Below are 22088 nucleotides of genomic sequence, written 5' to 3'. Positions count from 1 at the left end.
ATTGTAAAACGTCCAATTTAAATCTTGGATCTAAAGCAAATATAATTAAATAAATTTTAGGGATAAAATAAAAATATTTTTTCCATTTAATTTTCATAGCTAAGATACAAGAAGATAATGATTCATTATTAATATGTTCATTTAAAACTAATATTATATTAGAAAAATTTTCTAAAACTAATTGAACAATGGAATAATAAACACCAAAAAATTGTTCAGTTGCATCATTAAATACTTTTAAAATTTTAAAAATACTACTATAAATATTCCATTATTGTAAAAATAAATATATATTAGTATTAGTATTTTGTGCAAAAAAAAATGAACATAATAATTTTTTATATTGAAATGAATCTTGTAATAATTGGTAGGTTGAATTCCAATGTGTAGGTACATCACATGAAAATTTTTTAGGTCTCATTTCATTAGTTTTATAAAACCTACCATATTGTTTCATTATAGATGGATGAGACCATAAATAAGAAATTGCAATTCTAATTGATTCAATATAATTTTCTAAAAATTTTAATCCATCTTGAATACATAAATTTAAAACATGACATACACAACGAATATGAAAAAATAAACACTAATAATATATTAACAAACAAATTTTAGATCATCTATACATGCGGTATTAGAACTAGCATTATCTAATGATATTGAAAATATTTTATGAATTAATCCATATTCTTCTAAAATTAAACATAATAATTGTGTGATGTTATGAACATTATGTGATTCATAAAAAATTCTATAAGCTAATAATCTTTTTTTAAAAGTTCCAAGAGTTATCAATCCAATGGCAAGTCACACCCATATACGAATGTGTTTGCCAATGAACACTCCAATTATTGAAACATAAAGAAACTTTATTATCTAAATTACTAAATTCATCAATTAAATTTTTTTTCTTGTTTTACTAATTTTTTAATTATATGAGTAAATGTAGTCCTACGAACACGTTTAACACATAGATTAAAAGATTTTTTACAAAAATCTTCAAATATACATTTAGATCCAAAACAAAAAAAAATTGTTCTACGGAAACAACTTTAGCTAATGATTCTCTTAATTTATTATCCTAATATAAAAATAAACCGGAATCAGTGCTACCGCTAGTTGAAGAAAATTTTGATAATTGTGTTTGAGAACGGTCGAATTCATATTCCGTCAGATGCTTCGTTTTTACATGTTGTTTCAACGACCCATAGTTGCCACCGGCTTGGAATTTATAGGAAGCATTGCAGTGCTTACATTTTACATGTATTTCTCCCGACGGAAGAGTAACTTTTTCAAAATGTTTAGTGAAAATAGAAGACTTTAGAGGAGGAATTTCCTGAACCTTAGAAGTAATTGTATCGGTACTTCCTTATGTTTCGGGTGTTAGATTCGATAGGTGCTCGATCTCATCATCGGTTGATTGAATATTGGGGTTCTCCTTCTGTGGTATTTCCTTTCACTTTCGAACTCAAGATGATGCACCTATACGACCTCCTTCCAGTTTAATTAAAAATTGGAAACAAAAGTGCGTAGAAATGAAGACAAAAATGAAATTGAGATTAAGAATAGAGAAGATATGTGTGAGAATAATAAAATGAACTCTCTATTTATAGAGTTTGAATAGTAACAAACACAAAATCATAGTTATTTATCAAAAAAAAAATGATCAAATAATCGTAACCGTTGAAAAAAAATATTCAAAAAAGCCTCCCACCCCTCCCTCAATGGCTAAGAAATCGACGATTCCAACGGCTAGGAACCGTCGATTAACAGGGAAAAAAATCTATTGAATCGACGGGTCGAACTGATGATTAACTAGCGGTTCGCCGATTTTACATTTAATGAACCTGAACTAGGTCAATGAGCAATCTATTGACCAAGTTACCGACCCGGGCTAAACCCAGCCCGGGGTCGGGTCGGGTCTTAGATGCTGTGTCCAAACATAAATGAATTATTTTACAATATTATGTAATAATTTGAGCTAGTGTTGAACAGGGGACGTGAGATTCGCATCGAACGGTTATATTCTCATTAATGGTCACGTTTCCCGGAAAAGTACGAGACGGAGGACCCAGTTCACAGTTGAGGATTATCTGTTCTTAACGTGTACGAAATTTGGTCCGTCAGTGGGTCTCAATACCATCACAACAATTTCGCGACGACAATTTCGTGAACAGTGTCCAAAATTAACAGGCGATCACACTTGTTACTGACAAAGGGAAAAGCGCCTTCTCCGGTGTAGAGTGGCCAGGTGTTAAAGGCCTCGTCGGAGGAACGCTCTCTTATAAATACAGCTTGCCTAAGCCTAACCTCCGCCTCCTCCTTCGCTTCTGCAAACTGGCACAAACCTCCCTTGCGCTCCGCCCTTGAGGAAGCCTAATCCTTGCGCTCGCTTCCATTCCCTACGCGTTCCTCCGCTTCTTGCTGTGTTCTTCAATTCGCTTCCTCGATCCGCAGTGCGGATGGCCTTATCCCAGATCGCTTCACGATTCAGTTTCGCAGCCAATTGCGATCTATTTCGGACAAAGTATTCCGGGCTTCCAGTTGGTATGGGAGGAAGACGTGCTCTTTTTAGCCATCCGGTGAGCTTGAGCTTGAGGGTTTCTTCTGATTCGAGGAGGATGGAGTCTTTGGTGAGCAATGCCAGTGTCGTGGGCGCTGCCGAGGTGGGGACCGTGGTCATCGAGGGGCCGGGGTTGGCTCCCTCTCATGTACTCGCTGGCGGCCCTTTGCCGCTTGGTGCCACGGCTTGCGATGGAGGTGTCAATTTTGCTATTTACTCTAGCTGCGCCACGGCGGCAGTATTGTGCCTTTTCACGATCTCCGATCTGAAGACTGTAAGCTCTGTCTCTATGTTTTGGGTCCGATCTGATTGATTTGTTATGCAATTGCCATATGCAGTTTATTTTCTCCTCTGCATTTGCAGAACAGAGTAACGGAGGAGGTTGTCCTTGACCCTTTGGTAAATAAGACTGGGGATGTTTGGCATGTTTTTCTTCAAGGGGAATTTGAAAACATGTTGTATGGCTACAAGTTTGATGGGAAGCGTTCTCCTGAAAAAGGCCATTACTTTGATTTTTCCCGGATTCTGTTGGATCCTTATGCTAAGGTTTGTTTTACCATAAAACTCTAGTTATATGCTTTTAGAATTAGGCGCTTTTTGTACTTTTCCTATGGATTGATGTTCTGCTCATCTTATATTCGCTGATATGTCTCAGTGTAACTTCCTGATTTATTTAGGCAGTGATAAGCAGAGAAGAATATGGAATCCCAGGACCTGGAGGTGATTGTTGGCCCCAGATGGCAGGCATGATACCAGTTTTGAAGAATGAAGTATGCATAAATGTAAACTAATAAAGTTTCGTTTCAAACATTACAACATAGGCAAATTGATGTCTCCAGCATAATGTAACTTCTGGATGAAGCCTCTCCATTGAGGTTCAGGTTTCATAGCAAAAACAATGTAAAATTTTTCATGAAGAATGAAGGCTTCCTTTGGTAGCATGTTCACAAGATTGCTCCACTGAGATCTAGGAGGTTGTACACTTCAATAAACCCTCTTCTAAGAACGAGAGGTTCCTCTCTCTTTGCCTCATCTTGGTTGGAGCCTTTGTCACTCTAGCCAGTTCTTGTTCTAGTCAAAGTGATGGCTGCCAAAGCAGAAAACCACTAAGATACTTGTCTCTTTGTTTAATTTATTGATTCTTCTTAGTAGGAGGTAGGCCATATTAATCTTGTTCTTTATCATGAGCTAATCTTTACAACAAACTAGAAATTCCAACCCTCTGAGGCATGCAAATGAAACAATATTTTACCATAGACAATTGTGACAAGATTCATCATATTCAGAACGTGATCTACAATATACTAAAATCTATATTCGAATTTCCAATTTAACCTTTAACCTGGATTAGAAGATGGAAAACATGGACAAATCTAGATTATTATGGATAGGATTCATGAGAGAAGCATTGGGTTTATGGTCATATGAAGAGCAATTTATAATTTCATATGAAGCTGCTAGATGTATTAATTTTGCATCTTATGGACTGGAGAATAACAAAGTATGATGGTGTTTTACCAGGTAACTTTATGTGTCAGGTGAACTTTCACAAGTCTTCTAGCTAGCTTTATCAGCTTGGATTATAAAATTTAACTAATACACTTATTTGATCAAATTAATTGCTTTTAACTTGAAGTTGTCTTGGGACTCAAAATATGTTTACTATAATATTGAGCTTCGTTTGATATTTCTTTCTTTCTTTCTTTCTTTCTTTAGTTTGATTGGGAGGGAGATATGCCTCTTCAGTACCCTCAAAAGGATCTTATAATATACGAAATGCATCTACGTGGCTTTACAATGCATGACTCTAGTGAGATAGATTCTCGTGGGACATACTTAGGTGCAATAAGGAAGCTGGATTATTTGAAGGTACAGATATATTCTATGGGTTTAAAATTTTACATAATGCTGGTTTGTACTTTTCTTTTCCATTTCAAGTTTTAAGTGCCAGTTTCTTGTGTAATAGTTTTTGGGACAAGAGAGATTATATACACATATCAGGTTATAGTTCAGATGGTTTCTAGTTCACATCAAGTTGGAAGCAAAATTCTCTGCTATTAGTTATGGCATTGTGAGGTATTCTTACCATTACAATTAAGTAGCAATTTCAAACAAGAATCTGGACTTAAGCAGATAGAAATCTTTTTTGCTTTGGTAAAGACAAATTTTTCATCACATATTGGTATTAATAAGTACAAAGAGCATGGTTTTCACCTTTTGAACATTTTGTGTTTTAGTTTCTATATTTTGTGCTTTAGTTTCTATCTTGGGACTATCCATAGCATTGTTTCTATGATACCTTGAAGATAAATTGTTTTTACCTGAAACTGTATAATAGACCTAGTAGTCAACGATAAGATGTAAAGACAACATATTATTGCATGTTCTGAAAGATTAGAACATAAATATGTAGTTTCAGATGCGCATAACAAGCATCAATTTGTTATTATCTCCTGTATTTGTACCATAATTAGCCTCAAAGTTTATTTTTATTTGCAATTTCCCCCAAGTGGCAATGCTTTCAAGGTTTTGCTTATATTTTAACAAATCCTGATTAGTTTACTTCCATATTTTGTAAGATTCTTGTCAAGTTTGTGGGCATCTTGAAAATATTGAAATTTGGCAATAGTGGAATTTTAGGGGTTTTAAAAAAAAATTTTCTCAATCCACTGTATGTCTGGAAGAAATTTTTTCACAATCTGTACACTGATACAGTTATAAATAATGAGGCTTATTTGTGATAAAGTGTGATATTTTTATATAGCACTTGAGATCTAAAATCTAGTATGTTTAAACATCTACAAGATTAGAAAGATTTCTTTGGTTGTTATCATAGCAATAGATTCAATTACCCTTTGCATTTTTGCTAATTATTTTAATACTATTAATATCTACCAAATAATTTCACTCCAATATTCATCAATAAATCTCTAGGATTGTCTTGAATAATTAAATTGAACTTTTAATATTTAAATAGAGAGGGGAAGTTTTGTTGAAACTTTCGTTGTTGATCCAACTATCTCCAATTGGACAACGAGCATTTTCTAAATAATAGTTCAATCTGATAGGGTTGCCAGTATGACTACATATGCCACCTAGTAATTAGTCGATGCACCCCTTTGGGATTAGTTAACACGCCTGTTTGGATTGAGTTGTCAATGACTTACTATTGCCCGTTGTTGAGAGACCCTTTTGGGATATTGACATTCCTTTTTGAGTGAGTGGTAATGTCAAGGTAAGGGTTGACCTTTTCTAATTTAGATAAAATTGTCCCACCTAGGTGGTGCTTACGTTTTATTAGTAATTATGGCTTTTGACTTTAAATAGGAGCACTTTAAATTCTAAGTCTGAACTTTTGATGTATGGGAATTCTCAGAGAGGAGAGGAGTGAAGAGAACTCAAGAAGAGTATGCTACTTGAGATTTGAGTGAGTTGAGAGTGAAGTTTGGGGTTTATTTTATAGGCATAAAAGATTACTTCACAAGGGTGAAGTGGTATTATTAATGGGATGTGACTTTTGTAGTTTGCCCCTTTATTGTTGGTCTACCTAGTGTGTTTGAGATTATGCCATCCAGATGTGCCCGCATGCATGATATTGCTTTCGTGTCTATTCTGACAAGGTTATTTTGTATTCGCTTGTTGTTTACTAAACTAGAATCTTAGTGGAAAACATTAGAAGGGAAAGATTTTAAGCTTAGTAGATCAATATTAGACATAATGAGATAATTGTTAAGATAGGAGATGATAAGTTGCTCGGAACCGAGAGCTTTAGATATTTAGGATCATTTTTACAAAATAATAGAGAGATTGAGAGAGATGTCTTATATAGAATATAAGCAGGATGATTGAAATAGAAGAGAGCGTCGGGTGTTTTATATGACCGTAAATTATCTCTAAAACTTTAAAAATATTCTACAAAACCGCAGTTAGACCTGCTATGTTATATGGAGCTGAATGTTAGGCTATGACTCGAGCACATGAGTAGAAGATGACAGTTATAGAAATGAGGATGTTAAGGTGGATGTGTGGACATATGAGAATGGATAAAATAAGAAATGAGAGCATTAGAGAGAAAGTCAAAGTTGCATCTATTTAGGAAAAACTCCGAGAGATACATTTAAGATGGTACAATCATGTACTTAGATGATCCATAAATGCTCCAGTTAGGCGATGTGAAACTATGACAAACACGCATATCAAACGAGGAAGAGGAAGACCAAAAATGACTTGGTTATCAATAATAAAATAAGATAAAATTTATTTAAGTATAAATGATGATATAGGAGATAGAGCTCAATGGTGTAAAATGATTCATATAGCCGACCTCACTTAGCGGGATAAGGTTTGGTTGTTGTTGTTATTGTTATTGTTTATTATTGGATATTCTTGCACCACAACGAACGTGGTAGCTATTAATGGGATGTGACTATGCCATCCAGACATGCATGCATGCTGAATATTGGTTTTGTGTCTATTCTGAGAAGTGTATTTTGTGTTCGCTTGTTGTTCATTATTGGATACTCTTGCACCATGCAATGAGTGTGGTAGCTATTTGGTCATTTGACTACAAACATTTTTTTTTCCTTTTACTTATTTAATTGAAATTAAACTAATTCCCAATCAAATTTATCCCATAATAATTTGGTCTCATTTGTAACTCTATTTTGGGATTTGAGAAATCCTAATTTCCTAACTGATTTTAACTATGAATCCTCTAAACACCTCTTATCAACAAGAGTTAATATTTTCATGCATATTGTGAAACATCCTAGAACCTTTTTCATGCCTTTCATCAAACATGTAGTACACATATTTAAGCGATTCGAATTAAACAACTCAACTCTAAAGATTATGCATTATGAACTGATCTAACATGATACCAAAATACATTTGTGTTTAAATATCATAATAGTAAATAATTCTTCAAGAGAGCAGAAAGTGCAACCAATTAGTGAAAGAGACTTAAATCGACTATCAATCACATAATTTTACACCAACATTAGGACCCAACATCCTAACGCATGTAGAAAATTAGATAAATAAAAGAGGCCCACTACCAGGTACAAGAAAGCTCATCTGTCAAGTCCTTCTACCTCCTCATTACTTGCACTATATGGATTTAGTGAGTCTAAAGACACAACAAATTCAACCATTTATAAAATTAACATCCGTTCACATTTAAAAGAAATATTCTTTTCTTTTTTTATAATTTACCATATAAGAAATGGAAAACAATGACATTAGTTTCATGAATTTCCTCCTCATAAATTACAAGAATTCAGTTCATCAGATGTAGTTACTTTATACTTCAACTTCCGATCATTTGGCCGAACTTTTATCCTAGTACTAGGTTGCCAAGGTTCATTGGACCCGTCTTAAGTCGGATTCCTAAACCCTTATACTTCAGTAAGGTTCACCGGACCCTTCTTAAGCCAGATTTTCAAACCTCTTTTGTTTTGGTAAAATTCATCGGACTCTTCTTAGGCCGGATTCCTCTACCCGTCATATTATCACATACAGATCACATCATGGTTTAAAGTGTCGTGCCTAGACTGTCGAAACGGGCGAAACGTCTCGTTCCACCCGGCGACCGGCATCGACACAACTCGACACCAGACCCGCGACAGTTGCGACGTGTTGCGCAGCCCATGGCCGCAGGGAGGGGTCGCTTGACCCCACAATATCAACGGAGGGGTCACATAATCATTTCGCTCCAACCGCGAAGGCGTCGCGCGACCTTGCGGCCGCTGCAGAGAGTCGCACGACCACTGCGGTCGCACCGGAGGAGGCACACGATCCCCGCAGCCATGGTTGAGGGGTCGCACAGTCCCGCCGCAGTGATAAAGTCATGTTAGCTCGCGAGTGGTGTCAGATTTTTAATTTTTTTTAATTAAACTTAGGTTAATTATTTTAATCAACTCCTAACTAAGATGAAGATAATCTAAAGAGGTTTATAAACCCTAATACAATTATCTAATTAATTTTATATTTCATTTATTTTAATTTAAAAATTATAATAAAATTTTTATTTATTTATTTATTTATCTATTTTCATATCTTTTCCTTTTTTAAGATTATTTTTTAGCTTGTTTATTTTTTAAATATCTATGTTAAATCTTTTATTTTTTAATTAATATATTTTATATTTAAAAAATACCGAAACTATATCGACATGGTATGATACGGTACTGAAACCGTATCGTTCCAGGCCAAGACCGAAATCTCGGCACGAGTCGAAATTTTAAACCTTGGATCACATTATTAAAAACAGAGCATTACTACTTTTCATGCCTAGGAAGACATTGCTAAATAAATAAAATGATTTGCTTGCATGCTAAAACAAACCGTTAGCTATCCTACAAACAGTCAACTTGTGTGCATCAACATTCTACTAGCAATTATGATAATAGAGTTTGACGTGTTAATAGATGTGAGGTAAATAAAAATAAAAATGCGAAAAAAAGGATCCTGCCCCCGTGCCCTCCCATCCATCCTTCTCCGGTCACTATACCTCACCTCGCAACCCCCCTTTCTGGCCCCCTTCTTTCTTCACTCGAACAACCCTGAAAGAAAAATCCAAATCCCTATCGTCGATCCTTCTTCCTTCACCCAAACAACCCCTACAAGACAGTAGCAACTTCGAGTCCCTCTAGCATCCAGATTTTTCAACCAAAATCGATAAAACTTCGTCAAATCTTAACAACCAATTCCAAAATTAAATGTAACACATATCAAAATACCATACTATGATCCATATGGTGCAGTAAATGCAAAAACAACGAAAGGGAACCTTGCCTTGGTGTTTTTCTTACGGAAGATAACTAGCGAGACATAGGAAAAACACGACCTTAAGTGTTCCGACGAGGTTCTTCTTCTATCTTCTCCAAAGATGCTAGGGTTCAGATAGGGGGTGTGGGGAGGGCGACGACTTCAAGGATTAGGGGAGAGGGACAAAATATAAGACGTGTATTTAAAAGGGTAAGCTGGGTTGAGTTCGTCAAATCTTAACAACCAATTCCAAAATTAAATGTAACACATATCAAAATACCATACTATGATCCATATGGTGCAGTAAATGCAAAAACAACGAAAGGGAACCTTGCCTTGGTGTTTTTCTTACGGAAGATAACTAGCGAGACATAGGAAAAACACGACCTTAAGTGTTCCGATGAGGTTCTTCTTCTATCTTCTCCAAAGATGCTAGGGTTCAGATAGGGGGTGTGGGGAGGGCGACGACTTCAAGGATTAGGGGAGAGGGACAAAATATAAGACGTGTATTTAAAAGGGTAAGCTGGGTTGAGTTGCTAGCAAATCGAGCTGGGTTCGTTAACCTATCTTCTCCAAAGATGCTAGGGTTCAGATAGGGGGTGTGGGGAGGGCGACGACTTCAAGGATTAGGGGAGAGGGACAAAATATAAGACGTGTATTTAAAAGGGTAAGCTGGGTTGAGTTGCTAGCAAATCGAGCTGGGTTCGTTAACCTATTAACATATTAATTACTTAAATTCATAACTTTTGATTTATTTAAGTGAACCGTTTTTTTTTAAACACTACATATTGAGTTAGTGCATTCATGCATTTATGTTCACGATTCATCTTTTGGTCAAGTCATATCTACCCTTATTACTCGAATAGTTTTGAACATTAATTTTCATTCAAAATTGCCTTATGATAATCTACTTGTTGGTTTATGATAATCCACTTGTGAAATAATTTGTTAATATCCTTATCCGATTAATGGGTAATGAAAACCAATTTCCAACAAAGAGTCATGATGTTTTCCAACTTGTTTTGGTTAGCTGATCTCTGAAATCATGCAGGAACTAGGAATCAACTGTATAGAACTAATGCCATGCCAGGAATTCAATGAGCTGGAGTATTTCAGCCACAATTCTGTTCTTGGTGAGAACAAGTATGTCAATTGACAAATGTTAGTATGTGAATTTATGATTTCTACTATATGCATCTAACTTGACAACGTTTTTCATTTCCCTGCTCTGATGCAGGTTACTTTTTGTCTGATAATATATTACTAACTTGATCAAAATTGCCTTCTAAACAGGACTATAGAGCAATAATGATACTCTGTTATTAATCTCCATATCTGGTTTAATAAGATTGTTTCTCACACAATGAATCTTAGATCAGATTTATACCAATTTTCTTAATTAGCAAACCCTTAACTTAGCTGATTTCTTGCTGTTGAACTTGAGTTGTTCTATTCTTGCATTTTTTTTCTTCTAAACAGCCTATTTAGCATATTATTGGCTTCAATTCTATAAATATATATATATATAACAACTTGGACTTGATCTTATCTCCTATCATTTTATCATGGAAAATGATTCTTGTTGAAATTGATTTTCCTCTTGGTGTTCTCAGGTTGAATTTCTGGGGTTACTCTACAATAAATTACTTTTCACCTATGATAAGATACTCATCAGTTGGTGCAAGTAACTGTGGCCTTGATGCAATAAATGAATTCAAGACTTTTGTTAGGGAAGCTCATAAGCGAGGAATTGAGGTAACCAGGAGTTTGCACCCATTTTTTTTAGTCCTGCTAGTTCCAATGTTCATACCTTATGGAACTTATTTTAGGTACTGTTGGATGTGGTTTTCAATCATACAGCAGAAGGGAATGAGAATGGTCCTATATTTTCATTCAGGGGCATTGACAACAGCACATATTATATGCTTGCTCCAAAGGTTAACTTTCCTTTTAGTGTGCAATCCTTCCTGTCAGAACTTGTAGAACATGCTCAAGGAATTCTTTCTTTTATTTACACATTCGCTGTGCTCAAGGACAGGATTCTGATTAATTCATCAGTTACATATGATCTTGTTTAATTCCTCCTTTTTTTGGACAGGGTGAGTTTTACAACTATTCAGGTTGTGGCAATACCTTCAACTGTAATCATCCAGTGGTTCGTCAATTTATAATCGATTGTTTAAGGTAGACTTTTTGGTTTATTTTGTGTCTAACTTTGGACCTTTTATTATGTATTGAGCTTTCTTTTAATAGCCTTCATAAAACATGAACTAGGCTAAAATCTTATGGGAAAGTTCATATAAAGTTGTCATTTTTGGTGCATTTCCTTAGCATTCTCCAGGAAGTTTCTTAATGTAATTTTCTTTCAATAGCATTTTCTGCACGGCACAGTTGATGGCCTTTTTATTTTTGAAAAAAAAATCCAACACTATACAGTTTTATTTTCTATATTATTTGCTGAGGGATGTAATTCCAGTCCATTATTCATATGATGATATCTAACTGAAATAGGTTTGGATAAGAACGTAGGTTTTTTCTTTAAACACTGTTATTGATATAGAACATCCTTTAGTGTCGGAAACCACTCTTGTAATCTCGTGGTCTTGTGTATAGAACAATAGGTTTGGATAAGAAAACTGATCTTAATTTGATGATACCTTATTGAAAGACATTGGATCATTCAGTTGCTCTACTAGTCAAAATTTTGTATAAAAGCTGATTAAATTCTAACCCATGTAAATTTGGAGTTTGTAAGTTCTCTTATTTCTTGTTGATTTCTCATAAAAAAGAAAAGAGATGACATTATGTGTTCCACCTTCTCCTGCAACCTGAAATTCAGATTTTCTGTTGTAGATATTGGGCTACAGAAATGCATATTGATGGATTTCGGTTTGATCTTGCATCAATTATGACCAGAGGTTGCAGGTTTGCTTCTTCACTCTGCTTTTCCATTTTACATATCTTCTCATGTATTCAAACTTTTTTTGAAGCCTATGTGATCCAGTAAATGTTTTTGGAAAACCAATAGAAGGGGATATGCTGACAACTGGAGCTCCCCTTAATAGTCCTTCACTCATTGAAATGATCAGCAATGATCCAATTCTTTCCAAAGTCAAGGTAACCAGTGAATTTTCTTGTAGAAAAACATTAAATTTAAGTGTTATTGTAGTCAGATGATGTAAAAGTGCCAGCATGTTCAAATTTAATGGGCCATCAGCCTGCAAAATTACTTCATCATTTGAAAGATTCAAAAGGACTATATTTTTTATTATTGTTCTTGCACTTTATGTTTTAGATTGGTAGTCATTCTTTTCTAGCTAATTGTAACTTCCTGTTGTGTGTTGTCTTACTGTTTTTCTCTCCATTTGTCTTTCAAATAGTTAATTGCCGAAGCATGGGATGCTGGTGGTCTTTATCAAGTTGGTAGTTTTCCACATTTTGGTATTTGGTCCGAGTGGAATGGGAAGGTTCGAACTTTATCACATGCTTCACTAGAGTGTCTAAATTTATGATTCTTTTTTCAAACTTGGTGCAATATTGTAACAGGATCATATTTTTTACTAATGGACAATTTAAATCATGATGGGAACTAATTGCTAGAGTAAATACTTGACAATGTGTAAAAATTGGTAGGCTAGTTTTCGAAGAAGTAATGCTATGCTAATGAAGTGTTTCATTAAATAAATGGTTTAATATTTCTTTATTACATCTGTTCAAGTATAAAATGTATCATTTTAAAAGGTGATTGCCTAGGTGGCTTTGGTAAGGTAGCACTTTTCCTAGTTGCTAGGTAATCCATAATTAGTGTCTCTTTTAAAAAGCAACTTGGGTAAATTGACTCAACGACTCAAATTGTCTAGGTGACCTCGGCAATTTGGATCAGGCTTAAAGATTTGCCTAGGCAACCTTGGTGGCCTAAGTGGTTTGACTAGGTTGTCAAAGCAATTCTACGGAAAAAAATAGATATTTTTTTTAAGTTATTGGTTCGTTTGATATTAGAAAATAACCCTAATTTTCCTTATTAGCCTAATGATACCCCTTATTCGTCCAAGCATTCCACCCCACAACTTTTGCCGCCTCACAATTTTCACTAGATGTCTATTGTTTGCATCTTTGCGATAATTTTTTCCCTTCTCTTCCATAAGTGTGTTCTCCCTCCTCTCTTATATCTTTTTCTCTCTCTTTTTTTAATTTAATATCAACATTGATTTTTTATTGCAATGAAATATAAAATATTTTATTTTAGTGCTTATTATCAATTAAAACATTTTTTTATTGTAAGTTTGCATTAATTGATTAGGGAATATAATTGTTGTCCATATAAATCCATATTAATTATTTTTAATTTACTATACTTCTCTTTAATATTTTCATATTATTTTAATGTTGGCTAGTCCTTTCCTTGACACTAGGCATTGTTCTAATAGTTCCTCTTGGACTACTTTAATACCTTGATAAAATCCTAACAATGGAACAGGTTTAATGCTTTACTAGATTGTTGTATAGTGGTACTGACATGTGCCAAAATGGAATAGTTTTGTCAATTTGGTAGATGGGGAGGGGAAAAAGGAGGATGCAAGGGAAGTAGACAAGAAATAAATAAAATTATAGTTCTCGTCCACCAACCTCTATTCATGATTTCTCATAGAAGCTATTTTAGGTTCTTGATGCTGATGTATTGGAGAGGGGGTTGGGTGAATAGGTCGTGGATTTGCAAATGAAAATTTACCTTCTCTTGCACTTACAAAAGGATAAATAAAACTTCTTAGTATTCGTTAGTGTTTGTGGGTGTTTGAATATACACACTGCTAAAATAGAATTAAAGAATGAGCGATGCTAAGAGAGGATTATGTGGTTCGGACCTTAAAATCTACTCCATAATCTTTCGATCCATTAGGTGGATTATGCTTTGCAATCCCTTTATAAAACTCCTTTACTCAAGGTGGAGAAAACCTTACAAGTATATAGTTAGTAGAAGTCTACCAATTGTACTTGGTCTCTTTTTTTTTTTTGTTAGTGTCAAATTTGTGCATACTTCCTGAGATAATACACATCCAACGCTTATATAGAGGCCTTAAATCCCACATCAATCGACTAAAATCCCATGTTAGTTGATTGGAATTTGAAAATTATTTGTTGCCAACGATCGACATTTCAATTGACTCAAACCTTATTCAATTGATTCAAGCCTAACAACGAGCATTCTCACCCCAAGCAGAATGTTTGCAGTCGATTAGGTCATTCCTTAATGGAGTTTGAGGATCCTCATTTTACTCATCTTAGCTCAAAGCTCCATGATTGAGATTTGATTGAACACTACAAATAGAAGCTTTTTATTCCTTAGTTAAAGTATGTTTGCAAGCCAAACTAGATAGCCCATACTGATTTTACCCACCAATTTAGCCTTCACGCATAATCTTTCATAGTTTACTATCTTCGAGGTATTATTTGTCACATTTTTACATTTCCTAAGAGTCTATCTCCTATCAAGGCCTCAGTCATTTGGATGCTTCAAGCTCTTAACCTTACTCCATCCTTCTCTAGGTCACCTATTTAGTCAACCTCTTATGTTATCCTAGAGTTTCTCTTACTTTAGGTTCTTAGTTCTTTGGGTGCATCAAGCTTGCTTTACTCTATATGTTATCCTTTGTTGGGTCACTTACAGAGCTTTCCTTTTTCCATGCTCTCAAAATTGTAGAAATATCACTTCCTCCATGTTGCTTGTCCTAGAGCCCACCTTACTAGTATTTTCCCTCGAATGTCTCATATTCTTTGTCAATCACCTTTAAGCCATCAAGTCAAACCAAATTAACTTGGTTGCACTAAGTCAACTATCATAACTGGATCACGTCAAGTTTCATGTGCAACTTATCAGGTCCTAACAAACTCAATGGATACTTATCAGTGGCACAAATATACCTAACTCAGCAGCACAAATGCACCTAACTTAAACTATTACTTGGGGCATGATTGCACCGATAGATAACTCATCCATTTTCTCATGTTAGAAGTTTCTCTATTCTTGTTTACCTCTCATAGCCTATGATTGTATGAAATGAGGCGTCTGATTTCATGGGGTTTTGCTTATATTTAAGCTAAAGCTACCAATTCTTTTTTAAATGAATAAATGCCATGCCCCGGAGGAGTCCCTGTCCGAAGAAATTTCGGCAACATCTCCCCTGTACAGCGGACAATCTGAAACTTTTCTACATGCACTATATACCTTAGCCACATGCGGCTGGAATAATAACAAAAAAATAAAACAATCACCACGCAGTTTAATAGTAGACAAACATAGCAGTAATAAGATGACTCGAAAACAACTCTACTCAGCTACACTCGTAAAGCTCAAAACATATTCCTACTCCACTACACTCGTAAAGCTCAAAACCGGCAATAAAACCAACTTACCTCTTCTGCCATCTAGGCAGGCATGTAGTAAAAGATATCGAATAAAAATCCATCAACAAGGACAAATCCATACAATATCCAGGTGTCAAACGAAACTAAGTGTAAACATGGTCAAATAAGAAGCAAAACAAAACCAAAAGATCCATAAGTCTTCGGGGTCTTCAGGGGACCAGCAACTAGAACTCTCTCCTGACAGCATCATCCTGAAATATAACAACAATGGAGGCGGGGTGAGTCCAACACTCAGCAGGTACAATTGATATGCAAAGTAAGGAAATAACACTTAGCACTAATCATGCGTACAGTCTCCTGATAGAATAAAGGTAAATGCAAACCGAAGTAAAACAGGAGAAACGACTAACCAGACTGTATCGTGACAAACAACCGAGTGGTATAGAAACTGATGTACGGCCAAACATAGGTATCCAAACAATACGCAGATATAAACGTAGCAAACACAAACACATTCAATAAAATATCATGCATGACGCCAATGTCACGGTCACCCCGACGCCACCCAACTCACAACAAAGGGAGTGGGATGGGTACAGACGACCAGCACAAGACTCGCATCACTACTCCCGACGAGTGACCGAGTCGGGATGACGCCGACATACATACTCCACCCCAAATCATAAATGGGGAGCGAACGCTCTTATCTCCTAAGACACTACGGGAGGGATCCTCGACGTTGCACCACGTCCACAATACCCAAGAGGACCAACAGAAGCAACAATGGAGCACAACCGACGTGTACTACACGCCTACACGCATACCCAACACAACAGAAAGTAGCACAAGAAAACCGAGACTGGATGTGCTCGACAATAATGGAGCAATCATCACACGACAAATCATGCAAATGGTGCGTGACCCTAAGTACGGTAATATACTAAACCACCATGGACATATAATGACCAAGTATAGAATAAATCATATCAAAGTACACCGATCAAATAAGGAATCAATCACTACCCCTATGAGCATGTGTAATCAGGTACATAACGACACGAAATGCAAAACAAACAATCAATCAAGCAGGTAACAGGTAATCGGGTAGTGATTAACCGAAACAAATGAGGAACATAATTAATGCACTTGTTAATCTCACTACTAAGCATATCAAAGACAATAAGTCAAAAGTACCCGCCTCCGATAAAATGATCCAAATCTGACTCCGAGATACTCGTCTCGCGTCAAAGTCCTGTGATAAATCGTACAATTTAGCTAATTTTCATTAAAAACAAAAATAGCTAAACTAAATCCTAATCCGATTAGGAAGCTAGAGTATCAATTCCATTTAAATCTAAGTCTATACTTAAATCAATTCTAGTGGCAATTCAGTCTTCAACTTACCACCAGATAATCCAACCATAAATAAACAACTAACCACAATATTCAATTTAATCCTTGATCTATAACTAAACACAGTTAATCCACTAAACTCCCAATTCATCTTAATTCAATGATTTCACCTAAATTAGCACCTCTTGTTAACACTAACGAACATCCAGATTCACATAACCCATCAACATATGATCCATTATATAACTACCACACATAGCTAATTTCCTACAACATACCTTGAAGTCACAACCCTGTTGATTGCTGGAACAGGAGTGCTACTAGTTGGAATTTCTGCCGTAACCAAGAAAACCACAGCAAGTCCTCCCTGCTGGAACTCACGGTGTCGTTCACCTAGGAAGCAACCAATAACAAAACCTTATACCGTGACTAGATCTGAAACAAGGAAGAACATGAACTGAGATCTGCCACAACCCTAATTCCGTAGCTAGGTATGACCCTTACCTTCAAGATTCGGCTAGGGCAAAGAAAATATAGATTGGCACTAGGGCTGAGAAGCGGCACGAAGTGGCAGCGTCGGCTGTGGCGAAAACAGGGGTGCTAGGGTAGAGGCGACAGCGCTGCTCCGGTCCAGTGAGGGCAACCGTTTCGGCAGGGCTCAGTGGCGGCCGGCGGATCGTGTGCGACGGCGAAGAGTGGTTGTCGAAGGTGCGGCAGTGAGGATGGGGTGAGCGTCGCCGGCGCTTGGGGAAAAAGGAGGAGCGACACTCGGCAGGAGGCTAGGGCGCGCGGTGACCAGCACAGATGAGGCGGCCGGCGCTCGGGAGAAGAAAAGCAAAGGGCTTCGGGTGTGCGGCGCAATGTGGCTAGGGCAGAGGATCGGGAGAATAGAGAGGAATAAAAGGATCGAGTGCGGAATAAAGAAGGAACGAGGGAGAAGAAACGAAGAACTGCCTCGAGCAGTTAGGGCACGGGTAGAAGAAGGCGCGCGGGAGAGAAAGAAACAGAGAGAAGAGTTCGGCGAAAACAAAGAAAGAGAAAAGGAAAAGAAATAAATAAATTTAACTTTTCCTTACATAAATGGGTAGCCAAAACAGGCTTTCCCGGAACCCAAATTTTATCCCCGTTTATTTGTCCATACGAGCTCCGAAAAATTCCCGAAAAATTTCCAAAAATTCCGGAAAATTTCCTTATTAATATTCGCCTATTTCCGGTATTTTACATTCTCCCCCACTAATAAAAATTTGGTCCCCAAATTTTGTTATCTACCATCAGCAAGTACTAATAACAGGTAAAGAGTATAAATGCTGAACGGTAAACTAAATCACATACCTCAAGGGAAAAGATGGGGATATCGAGTCTTGATAGTATCCTCGAGCTCTCCGTGTAGCCTCGTCCGAACGATGCGCCATCCGACTTTAACCACCGATAGTCTTGTTTGAACCGACGCCTCCTTTGTCCAAAACTGCACTTAAAATCTCCTCATCAGACGCCAGTCGACTGAACCGGATATCCGCCAAAGACACGTGTCGGGTCATGTATGATCTCCTCAAAGATCGATACGTGAATACATCAACCGCAGTTGACGCAGTAATGCCAACAGAGCTATAGTCCGATCCTCTCCAAGATCTCGAAGGGCCAATGTACCGCGGAGCTAACTTACCTCTGAGGCTAAATCTCTTCATGGTGAAACTCGCAGAAATACATGGTCGCCAACAGAGAACTCTAGTGATCCGCCTCCGATCAACATAACTCTTCCGACGGTCCTCTAACATCCTCCGTCCGATAATACGGACCAACTCTGATCTCATGCTGATGGGCCTCTCCAACCTCATCCTAGAGGACGGGTGTCCGATAGTCTACCATACAACGCCTCAAACGCCATCCGGCCGAATACGGAAGTCATTTAAGCAAACTCTACTAACGTGCATGGTCCTCCTAATCGAATCCACACTCTAAGTGATCCCTCTAAAGTCTCGAATGGTCCGCTCGATCGCCCATCCGTCCGACGGAAAGTCAGATCAAACGGAGCCAGTGCCCAAGGCCCGCCGCAAACTCGCTGTAAAACGAGACGTGAACCATGGATTTCTATCCGAATGATACTCAATGAACACCATATAGTCTAACGATCTCCATACAGATCCGCTAATCGATCCAGAATCACCCTCCTGATCTCTAAGAGTGCGCGGATTTGGTTAATCGATCAATTATCCAAATCGGCCACGACTCGCCGTCCCTCAAACCCACCACAAAGTCCATGGTAATGTGATCCCACTCCACCTGTGAATAGGAACACTCAAATCCTGCAATCCCTAGTGTCAGGACCTTAATGGCCAGGTGAATATTTAAAACACTAAACACAAATTTCTTCAAGAACTTTGTTAAGCAAAGGAATTAGAAAACTAAAACAAGAAAGCACAGACACTAACTCGTAGATTTACGAGGTTCGGGGATAACTGCCCCTACTCCTCTGGGTCCGAAGGTGGACTAATCCTCTCGATCTTTCTAGATCACACCCCTAAGCTATCCGCTAAAGGATTCTCCTCTCCTGGAGTAACCTCTCCACAAAGTCTTTAACAACAGAAGAAATTAAGCACAAGACTTACAGAAGGGCTCAAGTGAAATGATCAAAGGAAGCCCCACAATCACGAAGAACAAGCACATCGCTCAATCTTCCGTAGTTTTCTCCATGCAAGAAAAGCACAATTATTACGAGAGCCTCCTCCACCTTCATACGCCGTCCTAGAACTCTCGCCAAACCCGCAAAGAAACCTCAAATCTCGCAAATCCAACGTCACGACCGCCAATCACGCTTCTTCCTCGTCGATTGTCCTCCCCACCAACGGCATCCTCGCTTCCACCGTACCATTGAAGCCAACCTATCAAGTCAAGTCGATTTCACCAAACGGCGCCACAGAGATCGAACGAGACGCTGCTACCAAACTGGTTTGTCTCAACAGACACGCAAAAGCTTTTCGCCTTCTACTAATGATCCTTAATTAATTCACCCAACATCAAGTAATCAGAATCTGTAACTCGAGAAAGCTTACAGCAGATGGTTAGAAACGAATAGGTAAAAGCAATCGCAAATCGAATAAGAGAAAGCGCACGAAAACAAGTTATACTGGATCGGCCGCCTCCGATCCACGCCTATTTATCGTCATCGATCGCTCGCGACCGATCGTGTTCGATCGGGTCCCAAGACCGATCCACCCTTCACGACCGCCATCGAAACCGACCGCGCGGACCGATCAGACTCACCGATCGGTCCAGAGACCGATCAAGATCCACCCCCTATCGAGGATCATCTCGATTGTCCCCTGACGACAAGATCCACCTCAACAGCATCGAGTTATCTCGACGGTCCCTGATCGACAAGATACACCTCAAGTTAAGTCGAAGTCGACGTCTCGCATCGACAGTAACCGGATCGGCCTACGCACCATCATCAGCCGCGTTAAGTTACGACGATGGCCTGCACCGATCCAAAGCCGTGAGTCTCGAGTCAAGCTTCCAAGTCACCACCGACGGCCCGCAGAGCGCGCAACGAACCCTCTCCGACCATGCCTACATGCCATTCAATCTGACTTCACCTACCGGATTTCACTGTGAATTTCACCGCTCGCTCCACTCACCAGATTCTTCCCAACCCCATCCCCAAGATTTTTCCCGCCGGCTTCACCAGATTTCCAACCGCCTAACATCCCGCTAGACCACCGCCTCGACTTCACTCACCAGATTTCCCGCGCCAAGCTCCTGACTTTTCCTAATCAGTCAATCAAAGTTAACCAATTTAAGATAACCTCGAAACTGAAAGTTCAATTAATCGATTCAAATACATCAAACTCATTGTCCATCATAAACAACATCCGTGTCGACATCAACAACCTTATCTCGACAACACAATTTAAGTTTAAAAAACTCATATCCATAATTTCAGGGAAATTAAGATCTCCCCCTAAGATGGATATAACTCAGTTACCTTCTCCTCTTTTTTTTTTATATTGATTCAAAGAGGTCAAATCGTCTCTAAACTTAATTATTCTCTCCCCCTTTGTCAAACACCGAAAAGGTGTAAAATAATGAATAAGACTGACAAGCACCTCCCCCTTTTAACCAATAACGCCTCAATCTTAATCCACATAAAAAAATACGGTATATGAAAAACAATGGCATATGAAACATCATAAGTGTATCATGAATAGTGAAGCATCATAAATAGCATGAATATAAGAAACATAGCTAACATCCAGTTCAGATAAATGTATCAAAGACATAGTATCAACAAAACAATCAAAACATAGAGAATGTCAGCCAACATCCTCATCAAGAGGATCATCCGCAGCATCAGCTGGAAGAGTGGAATCCTGAAGAGGCATGCTGCTGCCTGAGGGTAGCTCGCCCGCGGAGTGCTGAGGAGGTGGATGGCCGGCCATCCATCCTAGAAATGCCTGATGTGTCGCCAACTGCTGTCTCTGTAGAGTATCGAAGCGCTGATCAATCTGGAGGCGCAGGCCATCGAACTCTGCAGCCACCATCTCCTCGTGCAGCTGCAGCAGGAGGACGAGCAACCTGTCGTGGGAGTGGTAACTCACCCAGTGCCCTCCCATCCATCCACCTAATGGTCCCATCCTGACTGAGGATGCCAGATTTGGAAAACGCACGCTTCCCAAGTCGACAATCCTGGCGAACCATCTTCACCAACCTCCCCTTAGAGACATCTATACCCAAAGTCTCGAGCCAATCAGTAATGACATGCCCATAAGGCATATAGACATTGTCGCCGCTTGGCGTGCTATGGAATACGATGGATGCATAGATATTGGACATGATATCAAAATCTAGACGCCGACGTAACCCGTAAAGCATCAGACAGTGATACGGGCGAATCTCTGCCAACGATTTAGTGGTGATCGGTAGAAGACATTGTGTGACCACTTTAAAAAGGATATAGTCAGGAGGAGAAAGGCTAAGGGCTGGAAATGTGGGAAAGTCGTCATCCAACTCATTTAATCCATCCTGTCTGGGGTGTCCAAAG

General features: G+C 38.1%; 1 protein-coding gene across 2 annotated transcripts in view; it reads left to right on the top strand.

The window, feature by feature from the left end:
* The first annotated feature begins 2193 nt into the window (after positions 1-2193).
* LOC122029380 (isoamylase 1, chloroplastic-like) overlaps positions 2194-22088 on the top strand; it is a 41885-nt gene continuing 21990 nt past the window's right edge. Inside the window, exons 1-11 of one of the 2 annotated variants that reach the window (XM_042588347.1) lie at positions 2194-2840; positions 2930-3112; positions 3244-3348; positions 4283-4435; positions 10386-10477; positions 10948-11089; positions 11164-11271; positions 11433-11518; positions 12188-12259; positions 12325-12451; positions 12715-12801. In XM_042588347.1, coding sequence (XP_042444281.1) covers positions 2466-2840; positions 2930-3112; positions 3244-3348; positions 4283-4435; positions 10386-10477; positions 10948-11089; positions 11164-11271; positions 11433-11518; positions 12188-12259; positions 12325-12451; positions 12715-12801 — 1530 coding nt within the window. In that variant the 5' untranslated portion in view covers positions 2194-2465. The remainder of the gene's footprint in view (positions 2841-2929; positions 3113-3243; positions 3349-4282; positions 4436-10385; positions 10478-10947; positions 11090-11163; positions 11272-11432; positions 11519-12187; positions 12260-12324; positions 12452-12714; positions 12802-22088) is intronic. The other variant, XM_042588348.1, reaches the window with a different exon arrangement.

Source organism: Zingiber officinale, chromosome 10B, assembly GCF_018446385.1.
Source record: "Zingiber officinale cultivar Zhangliang chromosome 10B, Zo_v1.1, whole genome shotgun sequence".
In the NCBI taxonomy this organism is placed as follows: Eukaryota; Viridiplantae; Streptophyta; class Magnoliopsida; order Zingiberales; family Zingiberaceae; genus Zingiber; species Zingiber officinale.
Note: the sequence above shows the minus strand (reverse complement) of the source record. Positions and strands in the feature narration are given on the sequence as shown.